General features: G+C 39.8%; 2 protein-coding genes across 2 annotated transcripts; both read left to right on the forward strand.

Moving 5' to 3' along the window:
* Nucleotides 1-6,651: 6,651 nt before the first annotated feature.
* Nucleotides 6,652-9,732, forward strand: LOC135079087 (delta-1-pyrroline-5-carboxylate dehydrogenase, mitochondrial). The gene has a single exon (XM_063973695.1). The coding sequence runs from the start codon at nt 7,074-7,076 to the stop codon at nt 8,772-8,774; it is 1,701 nt and encodes a 566-aa protein (XP_063829765.1). The 5' UTR covers nt 6,652-7,073; the 3' UTR covers nt 8,775-9,732.
* A 1,645-nt stretch (nt 9,733-11,377) lies between these two features.
* On the forward strand, nt 11,378-15,826 carry LOC135079149 (protein OPI10 homolog). Its single transcript, XM_063973740.1, has 4 exons — nt 11,378-11,668; nt 11,786-12,038; nt 13,254-13,363; nt 13,455-15,826. Exons 1-4 carry the CDS (start codon nt 11,630-11,632, stop codon nt 13,653-13,655), a joined length of 603 nt encoding a protein of 200 aa, XP_063829810.1. The 5' UTR covers nt 11,378-11,629; the 3' UTR covers nt 13,656-15,826.
* Nucleotides 15,827-16,338: the final 512 nt, after the last annotated feature.

Below are 16,338 nucleotides of genomic sequence, written 5' to 3' on the forward strand. Positions count from 1 at the left end.
AGGCGGCCGTGGGGCCCGCGGGGCCCGGGCGCGGCCCGTAAACAATAAGTGCCTGTGGCTGGCGAAGGAGGCTCGTGAGCATTTATATCGAGTAGTGTAAGTTAGCATAGCTGATCGTTCCGGCACGCTGTAAGAGTGTCATATACGTTCGTACTAGCGGCACGCCCACATGCGCGACTGTTAGTATAGTTTTGGTGCAATTTTGACGATGTTTTTATACGAGATACGAATTATCGGTGCGCGTGTGCACTATAAAGGTCCACTCAGTAGGTCCCCACAGCTGTGCAATATAGACCTGTTCAGTTGTAGTTTTATTCCGCACTTTACAAGTCGTAACCCATTCGCAGTCGTCTAGAATAAATAATTGACGCGAATCAAAAATCCAAGTTTAGTGGACCTACTGAGCTGCGGCGTGTGGGCGCGACGCGGCCGCCCGGCCAACACTTGCCAATGCCTAGTTATTATACTTATGCATATTATGACTATTTAGTGTACGTTAGTGACGGAGTATTGTAATTCAGGTATGTAAGATTTGTATCGTTAAGTAGCCTGCGCGCGAGTAGAACGAAATGCACACTTCATTAATTTTCAAGAGGATACTACCTATTCGTGTAGATTTCAGTTTGCAAATTAACTGTATTAGTTCATCGCCGATGAAATAAGTAGTTTGCTAGTTACCTCGAGCAAAGCGATTTCTGATGACATCGTACAAATACTCACCTGTCAACTCGCGCGCAGGCGATGGAAGAATTGCGGCTCGCGAGTGCCGCGTTGTTGGTACAAATACAAGGTTAGCCGGCTTTAGCGCGTGGACGCCAACGGTTCCCAAGCGCAAGACAGTTGGGAATATGGGAATCTAGACACAACATTAGACGATAACAATAATTTATTATGTATTCACTCGGCTCGAGTCTGTAGAGCACCGTCTCTGTCAAGTATTCATGACGTATAACTTTTGCATCTCTACTGTTTTTGTGGATGTCGATGAAGGAATTAAAGACAAACATTACGGAACTAATGCTACGATATATGTTAGTATTATATTACAACTTGTCCCATATTCACTATCTTGAAGGGGAATACCCATACTGTTACTACTAATGTAAAATTGCGATGCACAAGTTTGCTAGTCCTCAGTTGACTATAAGCGTTTATATTACTGAGATTGCGCCGATGACCCAACGATTGTTCTACAAACTCGGCTCTTGTGCTCTCTGATTTTTACTCAAGTATCCTTTGTTGCCGAGTTCTAATTTGTGTTAAACAATATTTATTGTGATGATGATAGCCTATAGGTACTTATTTGTCATAACTTAGAGGTTATCAAAAGTATTATGTACTTACGAACTGAATTTTTAGTGGCCGAGACATGACAAAAACATTCATCTACATTCTTTTGGACTAAAATAAATATTACTTTCATTTCATCTAAGTACCTATTGAATAAGGTTTCCCCTTAAATTATTGGGAACCGGTGGAATTAATTTAAGCCCCGTCATACGCCGTAACGCGTGCGGTGTAAATGTCGCAGTCGGATTGTATAATCCGCCGTTTTACATTACCACTAGGCATTTTACATTACAGCTCTGTTTTGTAATACGGCGGTTCAACGTTTAGGCGGATTGTCATTGCGATATGTTCTTCAATACGGCGGCCCACGTTTAGCCGCAACGTACTTCTATAGATTGTAGGGTGACCATACTTACAAAATAAAACAATGTTTAATGAAAATAAATTTTAATAAGACAGATTTTAAGAATTATTACCTTCGTTACTGTATACTAAATAATATATTTGGCTTCAGTATTTTTTTTTACTTATTTATAAATCACAAGGGATAGCCATCTAAAAAAAAGTAACTCAAAACAATTAGACTTTTCTAAACATTTTAAGAATTAATTAGATATTTGGCTTTAGTCTTTTTTAGACATTAAAAATGATCAAAGGGAACAGGTAACTCAAAACAATAAAGTTTTAGTCATTTTTTCTGGGTTATTTTTCTTTAAGATAAAATTATCTTCACCGGCCACTGCCATGATTTCATATTTTTACACTAATAATATTGTGTAGGATTCCGCCGAACACCAGAATCCATAGCCACTTTGTCCGGCAGCGCCACGGTATTGAAAATAGGAACTAAAAACTGTCAAAGCGGCGGGTAATGACACGCTGTTTTACATTACGGCTAGCCGTATTGAAGAACGTTTGGCGCCGAATACATTCCGGCGGATTTTCATTCAGCCGTATTCAATCCGGCTAAACGTTAATCCGCCGTATTACAAAACAGAGCTGTAATGCAAAATGCCTAGCTGTAATGTAAAACGGCGGATTATACAATCTGACTGCGACATAAACACCACTTAGCCGTGTTTGTCTATGGTTATACTACCGGGTGCTCAAACTGGTGCATGACTACCCCCGGCTATAGGTAGCGGCCAGGGATTTAAATTCAATCTAGCAACTGTAGTGTATCCTGAGTATATGCGGTCACTTTTTGCGCGATTGTTGCAGTCAAACTAAATACATTCATAATTTTAACAATCCGAGTTTGAATCGATATCCTTAGTACTTGGTTTGACGGCCGATTTGGTATAATCGTGACGTGTAAACGCCGCGCGCTCCGGCGTCGCTTCGCAGCTTAGTCATTGCGCTGCGTTTAATTTAATTTAATACTATTACTAGATGTATGCTGAAGTGGCAATAAAATATACACAAATATTGATGAATTTGTTTTCCTTCTTAGCCTTTACCCTACCCCTTATTATATCACGCCATTTTAATGTTTGGGACCAAGCAAACCAACAACCCTCTCATTATGGTGTCCAGTGCAGATATATTTTGTTAGGATAGAACCTCGATAAAATAAAAAATATCATTTAAATCTTGTAATATACAGGTTGTCCCAGAATGGGTGAATCAAACTGCTAGGGGAGGTAGGTCTACTAATGTACTATCCCTAAAAAACATTAAAAAAAAATTTGAGTTCGGATTTTGATTTTAAAAAACATTTTAAAAAAATTTAAGCTCTAAACTCTAAATCTAGTCATTATTTTCAAAAGTTTGTTTACAGATAAACGAAGCGATCATGTACATACAATTAATATTAGTAAGAAAAAAGTACAAATAAACTCCAAACGCAGCAATTATAGCCAGATACTTAGGCAAAGCTGATTTATTTTCACTTTTAAAAAAAATTGTTTGTGTCCTTATGCGCTTTATTATTTTTTCTTTCATATTTTTAGGGATAGTACATTAGTAGAGCTACCTCCCCTAGCAGTTTGATTCACCCATTCTGGGACATCCTGTATATAAATTATACTAAATAATAAATGTTTCAATGGGCTAAATAGGTACGGATCATGCCACAACACAAGTATAGGTACAATAGCTCTAGCTTATTATGCGAGAAAGTACGCGTTCTACTTTGATTTAGAACTCATATATTAGGATTCTTGAGTGCAGCTCTTATTATGTGTTTTCAGGCCACCCATATGGACTTAAGGAAATAGCATTAATTCGGAATTTCTATCATTCAGTCCTTGCAAAAGCCTTTTTTTTAAATAGGTCACAATATCCTACGGACCAGACAAAATAAGTGGATCGTAGGCTATGAGCTATGTTACACCACGCTGTTACCACACTGTTACTGCACAAAGAGGCAAAACACCACGCCTGCGCGCTGTATATAGGTCACTCATTGCACGTACAGGCGCAGTAGGCACCTCCTCCCACAGCCTTCAATGCAGCGCCAAATGTGATTAAGGAAGAGTGCCACCAAAGCTCTCACGATTTTAAATTAAACAACAATTTATTTGCTATCAATAAGCAAAACTGTGGAGTAAGTATATTGTTCACGCAACGAAAGGAGGTGAACAAATACTCAATATGATGTAATATTTGAATACAGAGCATACAACAAATCATTTTGTCCCCACTTGCGGGAATTTAAATAAATAACTAAGTATTTTTTATTATTCCCGCTTCTATCCCCGCCCGGCTGTAAGGAGGAGGAATCGTCCGTTGTCTCCACTGGTAGGGGACAACAGGAATAAAAAACAGTCTTAATAATACGCAAGACTAATTTTAAACATTCGCGTTGCATAATTGAATTAATTTAAACAGGGTTTAACGCGATACTCGGATAGGTAACATTGAGTATTACCTGTATTTGCCTGACGTTTCGACCGAGTTGCACCGGCCATGGTCACCATGGACATACGTCAGTGGTGGTCGCAGGCTGGCTGGAGCGTCGAGTGCGCGATCCGTATGGTGGGTAGAATCAACTAACTCTATCCCTATGTTAGTATTTCTTCTCCAAGTACCGTCACACTCTACACTTATTGTGCCCCTTAGCAGTGGCGGCCCTAGCAAAAGTTTTAGGTGGTGCAAAATCTCAAAATGGCGCCCCGAGTTGTTCCTATACTATGTAGTTACTTTATCCGTGATTACCTACTAGTATTAGATCTGCCAAATTACTATAGATATATGAGGCAAGTACAATGATGACTATCGTGCTTGTCATAGCAGTTGTTCTGCTCATTCGCAATAAAAAAAATGACGTCAATCCCGCTTGTATTACCCTCATGCCCTGCTGAGGCAAATTGTACAGATGAGAAATAAAAACAGTTAAGTAATAATTTTGTTTCACAACTTTTATTCAAACTGATAGGCTACATACAGTCTTAAAAAAAAAAACTTCCAACAACCACTTTAATGAAAAACTTAAATGGCTACCTTTCTGGCTTTTGCGCTTGCAAATTTTTTTATTAATTCGGAATAATTTAGCTTCTGAGCAATAGCATTTTCTATGGACAAGATTCCAAGATCTGACAGTCTTTCCTGACACATAGTAGAACGTAGGTAAGTTTTTATAAGTTTCAATTTACTGAAGCTTCGTTCCCCTTTAGCGACAGTTACAGGTATAGTCAGCAAGATGCGAAGTGCTGTCCACACATTTGGGAAAATATCCTGCCAATCATTCTTTTTAATAAGTTGGAGAACTTTAAGTGGCTCTGCTGATTGAAGATCTTTTATTAATGGGTTCAAGCTCATAAGTTCCTCAACCAATTCACAACCAGACACGTCACATTTTTCCGTCACTCAATTGCCGTATATTTTGATACGGTAATCAAAGTGCTGCCGTATACCGTATTTATGGTGCCTAAGATGCCTGAATGCCGTATATTACGGCAATTGCCGTATCAAGAACAACACTGCGGCGCACACAACTGAAGTGACGAGACGGACGACCGACGGACGAAAGAAATTTCACCTCTCTCCCTCGCACGTCGCCTGCCTGCTTCTGTTATCAAAGAAAGCCGCCCTGCACGCTGCCGCCGCCCGTTTGCGCTCCAGATGGATCGTCGGTCAATAACGATTTTTTTTAATAATCGTTTCGGTGACGTGTGGCGAAAGCGGGCGCGTTTCGATTGATTTCGGCGCCCCCCATAACCGGCGCCCGGTGCAGTCGCACCGCTCGCACCGCCCTAGGGCCGCCACTGCCCCTTAGATTAAATAAAGTTGTGTCCCTATTCTGTGGTACCGTCGTATTTCGATTCCACTGCGAAGTCAAGCGAGACTGAAAACTATTAATCACTGGATTCCAAGTGGCAGAGAGTTTGAAACCATCTTCCCGATTGAAATTCTTGTAGTTTTTAATGTCAATGGCTTCACTCACAACTCTTGAATAAAAGTGGCGATCTGTAGAAAGAACTTACGTTTTGTGAAATTCAATCCAGTGATTAGTGCCTGATTCGAGTAGGTGTTCTGCAATGGCTGACTTCGTTATTTGGCGATTTTTTACAGCGGCAATATGTTCCTTGACCCTCTCTGCAATAAGTGGTACGTTTTGTTTGGCCTATGTATGAACTACCGCAGCTGCTATCTATTTTGTAGACGCCCTGGTGTTTGTAGAGGCAAAAGTACATTTAGGTGACCCCATCAAACCGTTTACTTTTGTCACCGGAGCATAGATGGTTGGGATAGAATACCTCATAATTATGGAACCAACCTTATCCGTCACTCCTTTGACATAGGGTAAAAATGCGGGCTGTCTACCCACATCTGAGCCCCGATTACGGTAATTTTTAACGTCAACAATCCAGACACGCTTCTCGATTCTGCGATACGATTGGTCGTTCAACAGCGTACGTCAGCTGTTTTGACCAATCGTATCGCAGAATCAGAAACGCGTCTGGATTGTAGACGTTATAAAAGTTACCGTAATCGGGGCTCTGGACTTTTTTGTGTCTTTGTCGACGGTTTCAGTAGGTGTGGCGACACCTTATATCCGTTTTTTATTACCTGTGACCACGGCCGGTGCAACTTGGTCGAAGCGTCAGGCAAATACTTACAGGTAATATTTTCAATGTTACCTATTCGCGTATCGCGTTAAAACCTGTTTAAATTAATTTAAATACGCAAGACGTTATGTCCGTGCGTCAAGCGTAAAAAGATACAAAATTATTCGCTTGTGTGATATGATGACTCTCGTTGAGAACCTACTGATCCTAGAAAGTCTAAATTGTTTGTTTTTCAATTTACAAATGGTGGTTTCCGTAATTCCAATAAATAATAAAAAATATTTCGAGAAATCAAAATTAAAAGCCGCCGCTACGGAAACGAGACTTAAAATGTCTATGGTTAACTTTTTTATTCTGCACAGCGGAAGTTATGTCAGACGCCAGTCAGCTGAGCATGAAAGCTAACAAAAATATTGGAAAATAACCGGAGATCCAAAAAAATTGTGCATATCAATTAGAACTGCAGAATCTACGAGACAGTGTTAATCGATCAAGTAAAGATTAGCGGAATTTTCCAGCAAAAGCACTGTAGTGCAGTGTTAACGATTTACATCACAATAAAGCAATAATTCGGTGCCATTTCGTTTCGTCACAAAATGTGAATCAGTGTGAAGGTCAAACTCGCCGCTCCGTTGCCAATTACCGATACGATAGGGCCGTCAGTTACCAAGAGGTATTTACTCGCATCTCTAGGTCCGAATATTTACGTAACCCGAAAGCGAAACGCACTTTTGAAAAACTCGATCGAATACCAGTGAAAAGTTCCCGAAGATGTTGTCCGTATGTACGAAGACCCTCCGCGGGGCGCGCTCGCTGGAACGGGCCGCGTCGAGCATCGTGGAGCTGCCGAAGTTCCAGGACTTCGGCGTCCAGAACGAGCCCATCCTCGGCTACCGCGAAGGCAGCCAGGAGCGCCGCGAGCTGGCCGAGGAGCTCAAGCGCACCGCCGCCGTCACCGAGGACGTGCCCATCGTCATCGGCGACCAGCTCATCAAGGAGGGCGACGTGCGCTACCAGGTCATGCCGCACGACCACTCGCGCAAGCTGGCCAAGTTCTACTACGCCAGCGAGAAGACCATCCAGAAGGCGATCGCAGTGTCCGTGGAGGCGCAGGCGCGCTGGGACCGCACGTCGCTGGAGGAGCGCGTGCGCGTGTGGCAGCGCGCCGCCGAGCTCATGGCGGGCGAGCACCGCCAGCGCCTCAACGCCGCCACCATGCTCGGCCAGTCCAAGTCCGTCATTCAGGCAGAAATCGACTCCGCCGCCGAACTCATCGATTTCTTCAGATTCAATGTCTTCTTTTTGAAGGAAAACGCCAAGTACCAACCTATTTCAGAAGACCCATCAGTCACGAGAAACTCGCTGAGATTCCGTGGAATAGATGGCTTCATTGCAGCTATAAGTCCTTTCAACTTTACGGCCATAGGAGGCAACTTAGCTTATACTCCTGCGCTGATGGGAAATGGTGTTGTGTGGAAACCATCTGACACTGCTCTTCTTTCAAACTGGCGCATTTTCAACATCATGCGAGAAGCTGGTCTGCCGGCCGGCGTGGTCAACTTCGTCCCTGCCGATGGTCCGACGTTCGGCCGCACTATAACAACCTCCCCTCACTTGGCAGGTGTTAACTTCACTGGTTCAGTTCCAACATTCAATTGGATTTGGAATGCTGTGGGTAAGAACCTTGACAAGTACCGCAACTACCCAAGGCTGATAGGAGAATGTGGAGGTAAAAATTACCATTTCATTCATCCTTCTGCTGATGTACAATCTGTTGTAACGTCAACAATTCGCTCAGCCTTTGAATATTGTGGTCAAAAATGCTCAGCCTGCTCAAGAATGTATGTTCCTAAATCACTGTACGAACCAATCAAACAAGGCTTGCTGGCAGAGAGGGCTAAACTGAAAATTGGTAATCCTACTGATTTTAGTGTTTTTGCTGGTGCGGTGATTGACGATAAAGCTTTTGCAAGAATCTCTGGTTACATTAAAAATGCCAAAAATAATCCTAAGAATAAGATCTTAGGAGGAGGTGAATGTGATGACAGCAAGGGCTACTTTGTACAGCCGACAATAATTGAAACATCAGACCCTCATGACAAGCTGATGACAGAGGAGATTTTCGGACCGGTGCTCACTATCTATGTCTATGAAGACCGAGATCTCTTAAAGGCACTCTCCCTGGTTGGTTCATCAACCAAATTTGCATTAACTGGTGCAGTTTTCTCTCAGGATAAGCAGTTCCTTGAGACAGCTTTAGAGGAACTTAAGATGACAGCGGGTAACTTTTACCTAAATGATAAGTCCACTGGGTCAGTGGTGGGGCAGCAGCCCTTCGGCGGAGGCCGCATGTCGGGCACCAACGACAAGGCTGGCGGCCCCAACTACGTCATGCGGTGGACCTCGCCCCAGTCCATCAAAGAAACATTTGTACCGCTGAGGGACATTGACTACCCATACATGAGAGATTAAATTGGTCACTGTTGCTGGGAGTTAGTTCCTTGAAATAACATCACACTAACAATATATCAGTACAATAATAGATAATTCATAATGTATGTCACCAATAAAGAATTGAAGTAATGCTTGTTAAGATAATATCTACTTGTAAGTAGTATAATTAGTTATGATAGTCACAATAATGTAACTTTATTATATTTTTGTGATTTTATGTATAAGTTTGCTTCTTTGTACAGATAGGATTTAAAAAATGTTAGACATTTTGAGTTCAGTGGAGTTCAGGCTCCACCATTGGATTTTGAAGAGATTTCTACATTACTATTATTATTAATGTTAGAAAATCATAAAAAATATTTATTGAACTCAAAAACATAATAATTATTTCTTGTTGTAAACAATAAGGTAGATTAAAAATTCAATGACATTAATGACTTGGTAAATAGCTAGTTGTTAAAATTTAAAATGATGTGTAAAATCACTGAATAAGCATAAATTTAATAATAGATAACCAAGTCAAATGGATTACCTATGTTGTAGTAACAATAATTTATGTAGTTGTATGTTGTGAGATGTTATTTACCTTGAAGCGATAGGGTAGGTACGCCTAGGATGATGTAGTCACAATCGTGATGAATACTGTTGTTATGGAATTTATTTTAATTTGTAATATGGTAACTGGCGTGTCCTCTGCCCCTCAGTCCAATACTAGCACTTATCTGGTATTTGCTTCCCGCTTATCAACGCCCGCCCTTATCTGCCGCGCGCTCTGTCTGGCCGGCCTGCTCTCTGAGACAACTTGCTGCATTTAAGCCTATATTTTAACACGTTATGTTTATAAGTTTATCTCGTATTGAGCGCAATATCTTATCATACTTTTCAAGTGTTTAACTTTTATGTTTGTATTATGTTAGTCTGACTGACAATCATATTTAAATTCCATTATTAATAATAAAATAAGTTATTAAATTGATTCGTCTTTTATTTACGGCTTATCAAATTAAAACAGCCCCTTCCGTGGAGGCAATATCTCTGGAATGCGACTTCGAGCAGATGGATAAGTCCTCAAATCATAATTCATAGATTAGTTAGAGAAATAGAAGCTTATAATTTATATTTTCTGTTTGATTTTTGTGATGAACACAGTAGTGAGTGATGGAATTGATCTTAATGGGACTACACAATAAACACAATTCCACATACTGGACATACTCTCTCATCTGTGGACTACTCTACCCACATTTCTGTACCTCGTCTAGCACAGACGCCTTGTTAATAATAAATAAAAATAATATCTGCATGGAAACTATCGGGATGATCAGAAAATAAGGAGTTACTGAAGACATACTCTCTAATCTGTGTACTGAACTATCAACTATCTTTCCTAAATATCTACATTTTTTTTAATAACGGTGGAAATTAAGTTTACAGTTACGAGTTTATTCGTATTCTGCATAGAAAGAATCTTGGCGCGAAAGCCAAAAAAAAAAGAATCTTGGCGGGAGGGAGGAGTTTGGCGCGGGAAGCAAAAGTAAAAGGGCTTTAGCTTTGTGTTTGTGGATCAATTAGTTTTTCTGGGTGATTATTGTGATTGTGCAGTGGAACAGTTACGTAACGAAGAACATTAAAGAAAAATCAGAAATACAAAATAAACTTCGGATCGATGTTTCTGCGTAAAACCTCTCTGGTAAATCTCTCTATACAAACGTGGACTCACCATCGTAATTCGTAATTTGATGAGTGATTAAGTTTAAGTTAGGATAATTAAACTGAGTGTATACTTATTTATTAATTTATTTATTTAGGTACAGCAACAGAATACAAATTACTTTTTTGAATAAAAAAATAACATTAGAAAAAGATGCATCAAATAAATTAGCTGATTTAGCTGTATTATTGCATTTCAAAGCGTCGCGGCCAGTAAATCGTCAGGTAAATATTAACACTGTAGCGTTCATTTCAAATTAACTCAAAAATTCTACTTGGTCGTCTTGTTGTAAGGTGTATGACATCTTTACTGAAACTCGAGGGAAAATATCAAGGTCTGGGTGTTACTATGTAAGTATCTATTTAAAAAATATATAAGTAGTATATCCGTAAGCTAGCACCCATAACACAAGCTTCTATGTGTGCTTCTATGTTGCTTACTTTGCAGCTTTGGTTGTTGAAGTGGAGCTATCTGGCGCTGTGTGAAAATCGTCCAAAGAAAAAGATACCGACAGCAGCGCCACCTACATTGTTTTTAAACCATACAAGTTTCAACTAAATCGGTCCAGCCATTTAAAAGGAGTTAGGAGACAAACAATTTACCGTTTTTCTCTTCTTAAAATAATGCAACACGTAAGCTAAAGAGACTTTTATGCGCGTTTTCACCATCAATCCCTAATTTTTAAGTGACTCCTATGGCAATGGCAACACATAACAGGAATGTAGTTTGCATAGAGGTCACTTTGTCCAGCAGTGGACGTCATTTGGCTGAGACGAAGGGGTCACTTAAAAATTAGGTATTGATGGTGAAAACGGGCATTAGTCTCTTTTTTATCTTTTTACTTGACAATGGCGATTGGCTATATGGCTTTGTGCAAGGGTTTTTTTATCTTGATTGAAATTTGAAAAAAGAAAAAGTCAATAAATGTGATCGTGTTCTTATTCTCCGACCCTGTCCCAAAGTTGATACCTTCAATATCAAAGCAGTAAATGTTTCATAATTATACTAAAATTGTGAACATTCTATGCGCAAGTATAAGAGTTATAAAACAAATTTGAAGATACTAGAATATTCTCGACAAAACAGGCAGGCCGGAGGTTATGTTTATATCTTTTGTATTTTCTTTGGGTAAACGTAGTGTTTTCTTATAAATAATCTAATCATGTCGAACGTATTCGGTTTGCTAGTGTCTGGGAGACTGGTAAGTGTTTAGATTTGGCAGATTTCAGTGATGTTTTTCGTATTCGTTGCGGTATATCTGTGGTTGCGGTCGAAGGTCCGGTGTCCGGTGTTAGTGAGTTGCATTTTTGGTGATCAGGTGCAGACGGACTTCACGCAGATATCGGAGACGCAGTTCCTGGTGACGATCCCGGAGGCGGACGCGATCAACCACGCGGCCGTGTTCCTGACGGGCGTGTCGCCGCTGCCGCTGGGCACGGCGGGCATGGTGTACTGGAGCTGGCCCGACCCCTCGGCGCCGCCCAACTGGCAGCTCCTCGGGCACATATCCAACTCGAAGCCCTCTGCTATATTTAAGATAGGAAGCCTGAAAAAGTTACATGAACTCTCAGGTAAGGTCCCGTGCCTCTTACAGAGTAAATGCCGATTCCTTACTTTGTACTTACGAATCTAGCTCGAAGGCTCGAATCAATAGTCGAAATTTAATATTATACAGTGTGTCCGGGCTTGTAGTGATCAAACTTTAAGGGCGTAATCTATGGACAATTTTATCGATGAAAATACTTCAAATTTGGGGCTTGACCCATTTCTCGCAAAATTACGAGGAGTTAAGTTTTTAATTTTTAGTTTTCACCTCTTCCTTCAAAAACAAGTGAAAGCGTGGGTAGCTTAACACTAATAAGCAAAAATTTTATATCATGCGATAGCCAATAAAATTATCTATTAGCAGAAGTAGAAAACAGATACAAGTTTCATACATTTTATGGGAGTAAGAATGGATTTAATTAGAAAAAAACATGTCTTTTTTTACTTCTTTTTCAGTTATTTTCCAACACAAGAAAAACCAGGTCGTTGAGGTATGTTTTATTTGCATTGTATTATTAGTATTTGAGCTATTCTACAAAACGAATGTAAATTTATTAGTCTACGTCTATTAGTTTCGACGTAATTGTTGAATAAAGATACCCCTTCCCAGCGGTTTCCATAGCGCACGCGACATGCGAAAATGCACTGCCTGAAAGAATCACACAACCTATTCCGATTACTATGGAAACCGCTGGGAAGGGGTATCTTTGTTCAACAATTACGTCAAAACTAATAGACGTAGACTAATAAATTTACATTCGTTTTGTAGAATAGCTCAAATACTAATAATACAATGCAAATAAAATATACCTTAACGACCTGGTTTTTCTTGTGTTGGAAAATAACTAAAAAAGAAGTGAAAAAAGTCATGTTTTTTTCTAATTAAATCCATTCTTACTCCCTTAAAATGTATGAAACTTGTATCTGTTTTCTACTTCTGCTAATAGATAATTTTATTGGCTATCGCATGATATAAAATTTTTGCTTATTAGTGTTAAGCTACCCACGCTTTCACTTGTTTTTGAAGGAAGAGGTGAAAACTAAAAATTAAAAACTTAAATCCTCGTAATTTTGCGAGAAATGGGTCAAGCCCCAAATTTGAAGTATTTTCATCGATTAAATTGTCCATAGATTACGCCCTTAAAGTTTGATCACTACAAGCCCGGACACACTGTATAGTCTACAGAAATTGCTCTTTCTTTGCATAGACTTTTTATAATCTTTTTCTTTTGTAATTTCAGAGGAAAACAAATTCAGCAGTACATTTGGAGCACAGAAGATTTGTCATAATGCCCAGATTGGCATCTCCATAGAACCAGAAGACAATATACAATTATTAGCTTCTTCAATTGTAAGTATTTGCATATCAAAAGGACACCAACCTGTAATATCTGTTTTCAATATCTGTAAAAGTTTATTGACCTGTCTACTCTTCTTTTCAGGCAATTCAAACAAACTCTAATATAACATTTGCACAAAAAATGTTAGAGAGCTTAGTAAACTACGTAGCCTCGTTCTCCGTGACACAAGACCAGATGACCCCGACCCCCGGCGTGTCGTACATCCCCCTCAACACGCTGCACACGTGGTACCAGAACTTTGAGCGACGGCTGCAGCAGAATCCCAACTTCTGGAAAGACTAACTAGTTTGTAATGTAAGATGTTTTAAAGTTGAATTAAGCTTATTTTTAAGAATGAAATGTTTTCCCTAAATTATTTTTCACAAATAATACCCTCATTGTGATGTGATAAACAGTTTATAAGTTTCCAGGGTTGTGACCTTGTTACGATCCACACAGTTCCATCAATAGACTAGTTACATTCCTCGTTTTGTATCCCGAGAGGAAATATTTGAACTTCAAATTTCTTTATACATAATATTTTTTAACATGCTGCTTCCATCAGCATTGCAACCTATCTTAAAAAGTAATGCCTTGTCTGGAAGAAATTTTCACCATCTGCTACTGCTCAGGGAAAAATAATTGTAGACTCTATGAATCTTTTCAGCAGGAGATAATGGATTTTTCACTTTTGTCTTGATTGTACCATTTAAGGTCACAAGCTTTTATTTGCTAGCAAGACAAAAATATTTCAATGTCATCTCTATGAATTATGGCCTCATTAATTAAATACAGGGCCATACTTGTGCTTATGTATAGTATTGATTTTGTGTAGGTAAATTGTATCCATAAGTCTGATTTGATTTCATGGATGAATCTTTTGTGCATAATACTTCAAACTAAACTAAGAACTAGTATGTGCGTTCCCTTCGAGAGGCCACTGTGGAAAACGAAGGTTTCGTATACATAAAGATTTAGCAGGACCTCTAAAACAAATGTAGCCAGAATGATAAATTTGTAGGTGTTGTAAGTTGGACGCTACAACCTGCCGAATGTGGTCCCTCAGATGAACTATGTCAAATACGAAATTACTGAATCTGACCAAATAAGATGATTTTGATGAATGGTAATATTTAGGAGGTAAATCGTAGGGCTACATACGAAAATAAAGAGCTCTGGATAGTTACTGCAAATAAAGAAAATCTAATCAAACGATGGGCCATCAGTTCTTCAGTGCACAAATTTTACTTTAATGCTACAAATTGGAACTTAAGACTAAGTTTCTTTGGTAAGGTTTTAATTTTAGCAGAAGTAGCCACAATGCTACCCTGAGAGTACAGGGTTTATATATTCTACTAGTACAGAATAAAAGCTCTAGTAAAGTGAGCCCTCGGAACACACGCTAAAAAACAATTCCATGAGAAATATCTCGCCCAACTCATTGTTTAATAAAAATAGTTTACAGCATTAATATGTACAAAATTTGCAGTTTAAAATTGTATTCAAATATTATTGCTATATAAAGTATTTAAAGAAATATCTTGCTTCTTAAATTCTCCGTAATGATTTTGTGTATGTTAACCACATTGTCGATTTTTTAGGAAACTCAAAACAAAAGTATAAGTACGAGAATACCTAGATTCTGTACGATTGCCTAAGAGGTATTTTGAGATAAATCCGAGTCTATTGATTATTTTAATTTTAATTAAATACGACGTAAGTAAAAATTATTTTATTTAAAGTGCCTACGCATTGTGTGATACGGAATAGATTTAGAGCTGTGATACAACAAAATCGATTATTGCCGCGGTTCATTAATCAATAGCAGTGAATCGTTCGTTCGTTTCAGCCAAACGTCCACTGCTGGTCAAAGGCCTCCCCCAAGGATTTCCACAATGGCCGGTCCTGTGCCGCTCGCATCCAGGTACCTCCCGCTACCTTCACCAAATCGTCGGTCCAGTGGGAGGCCTGGCCACGCTACGTCCTCCAGCTCGTCGTCGCCACTCAAGACCTTTCCTGCCCCAGCGGCCATCAGCTCTACGAGCTATGTGCCTCAGCCAAGCTGCCACTTGATTTTAGCGATTCTGCGGGCTATGTCAGTCACTTGGGTTCTCCTACGAATCTCCTCATTTCTGATTCGATCACGTAGGGAAACTCCGAGCATAGCTCGCTCCATCGCCCTTTGGGTGACCTTGAGCCTTCATGAGGCCCATAGTAAACGACCACGTTTCAGATCCGTATACCATCACTGGCAACACACACTGGTCAGTCTTAAGACACTGCGGTATTTCGGACGTGAGAATATCGCGAAGCTTCCCGGCGGACGCTGCCCAGCCGAGTTGAATTCGACGATTGAGTGAAAATCGCTCTGTATGGTGATTTTGTTATCAGTACCTACACTTTTTTTTATTATGCTTTATCTATAGAAATACACTCAACATCAAATAAACCGCACCTTCGGCGACTCGAACTTTTATTATCTGAAAATGATACCACACTTGCCCTAATAGCCATAGTTTTGAAGATATGGGCCTTAAAGTGAAGCGCGGCGGAAGGAAACTTTCCCCCCCTCCCCCTGCTACCACAGGGGGGGCTCCCGATGTCTACCGACGGAAATCCACTCAGGAGCATCCAAAGAACCACTGTTGCCAAAATGAGCCTTCTATACCAAAGTGGAGGGGTCTCCATACAAATCATTGCACTAAATTCCCTACTGTAGCGATTAATCCCAACTTAACAGTTTTATAGCCATAAAAGTTGGCCATTTTTTGAAGAAGTGACTCTGGATCCTTCTAAAGACACATCGCACGTTCATAATCAAACCGTCACTATACGAAATTGGCAGAAATTGAGTTAACAACGCCATCAATCAGAGCTCCGCGAAAAGTGCATGCTGTAAAAATCCCACGCTTAAAACTCAAATAGTTCGGCATATATCACTAGTGTCGTTATGGAGTTTAATGGGGAAACCGGCATATGTTGTGAG

This window comes from Ostrinia nubilalis, chromosome 2 (genome assembly GCF_963855985.1).
Source record: "Ostrinia nubilalis chromosome 2, ilOstNubi1.1, whole genome shotgun sequence".
In the NCBI taxonomy this organism is placed as follows: Eukaryota; Metazoa; Arthropoda; class Insecta; order Lepidoptera; family Crambidae; genus Ostrinia; species Ostrinia nubilalis.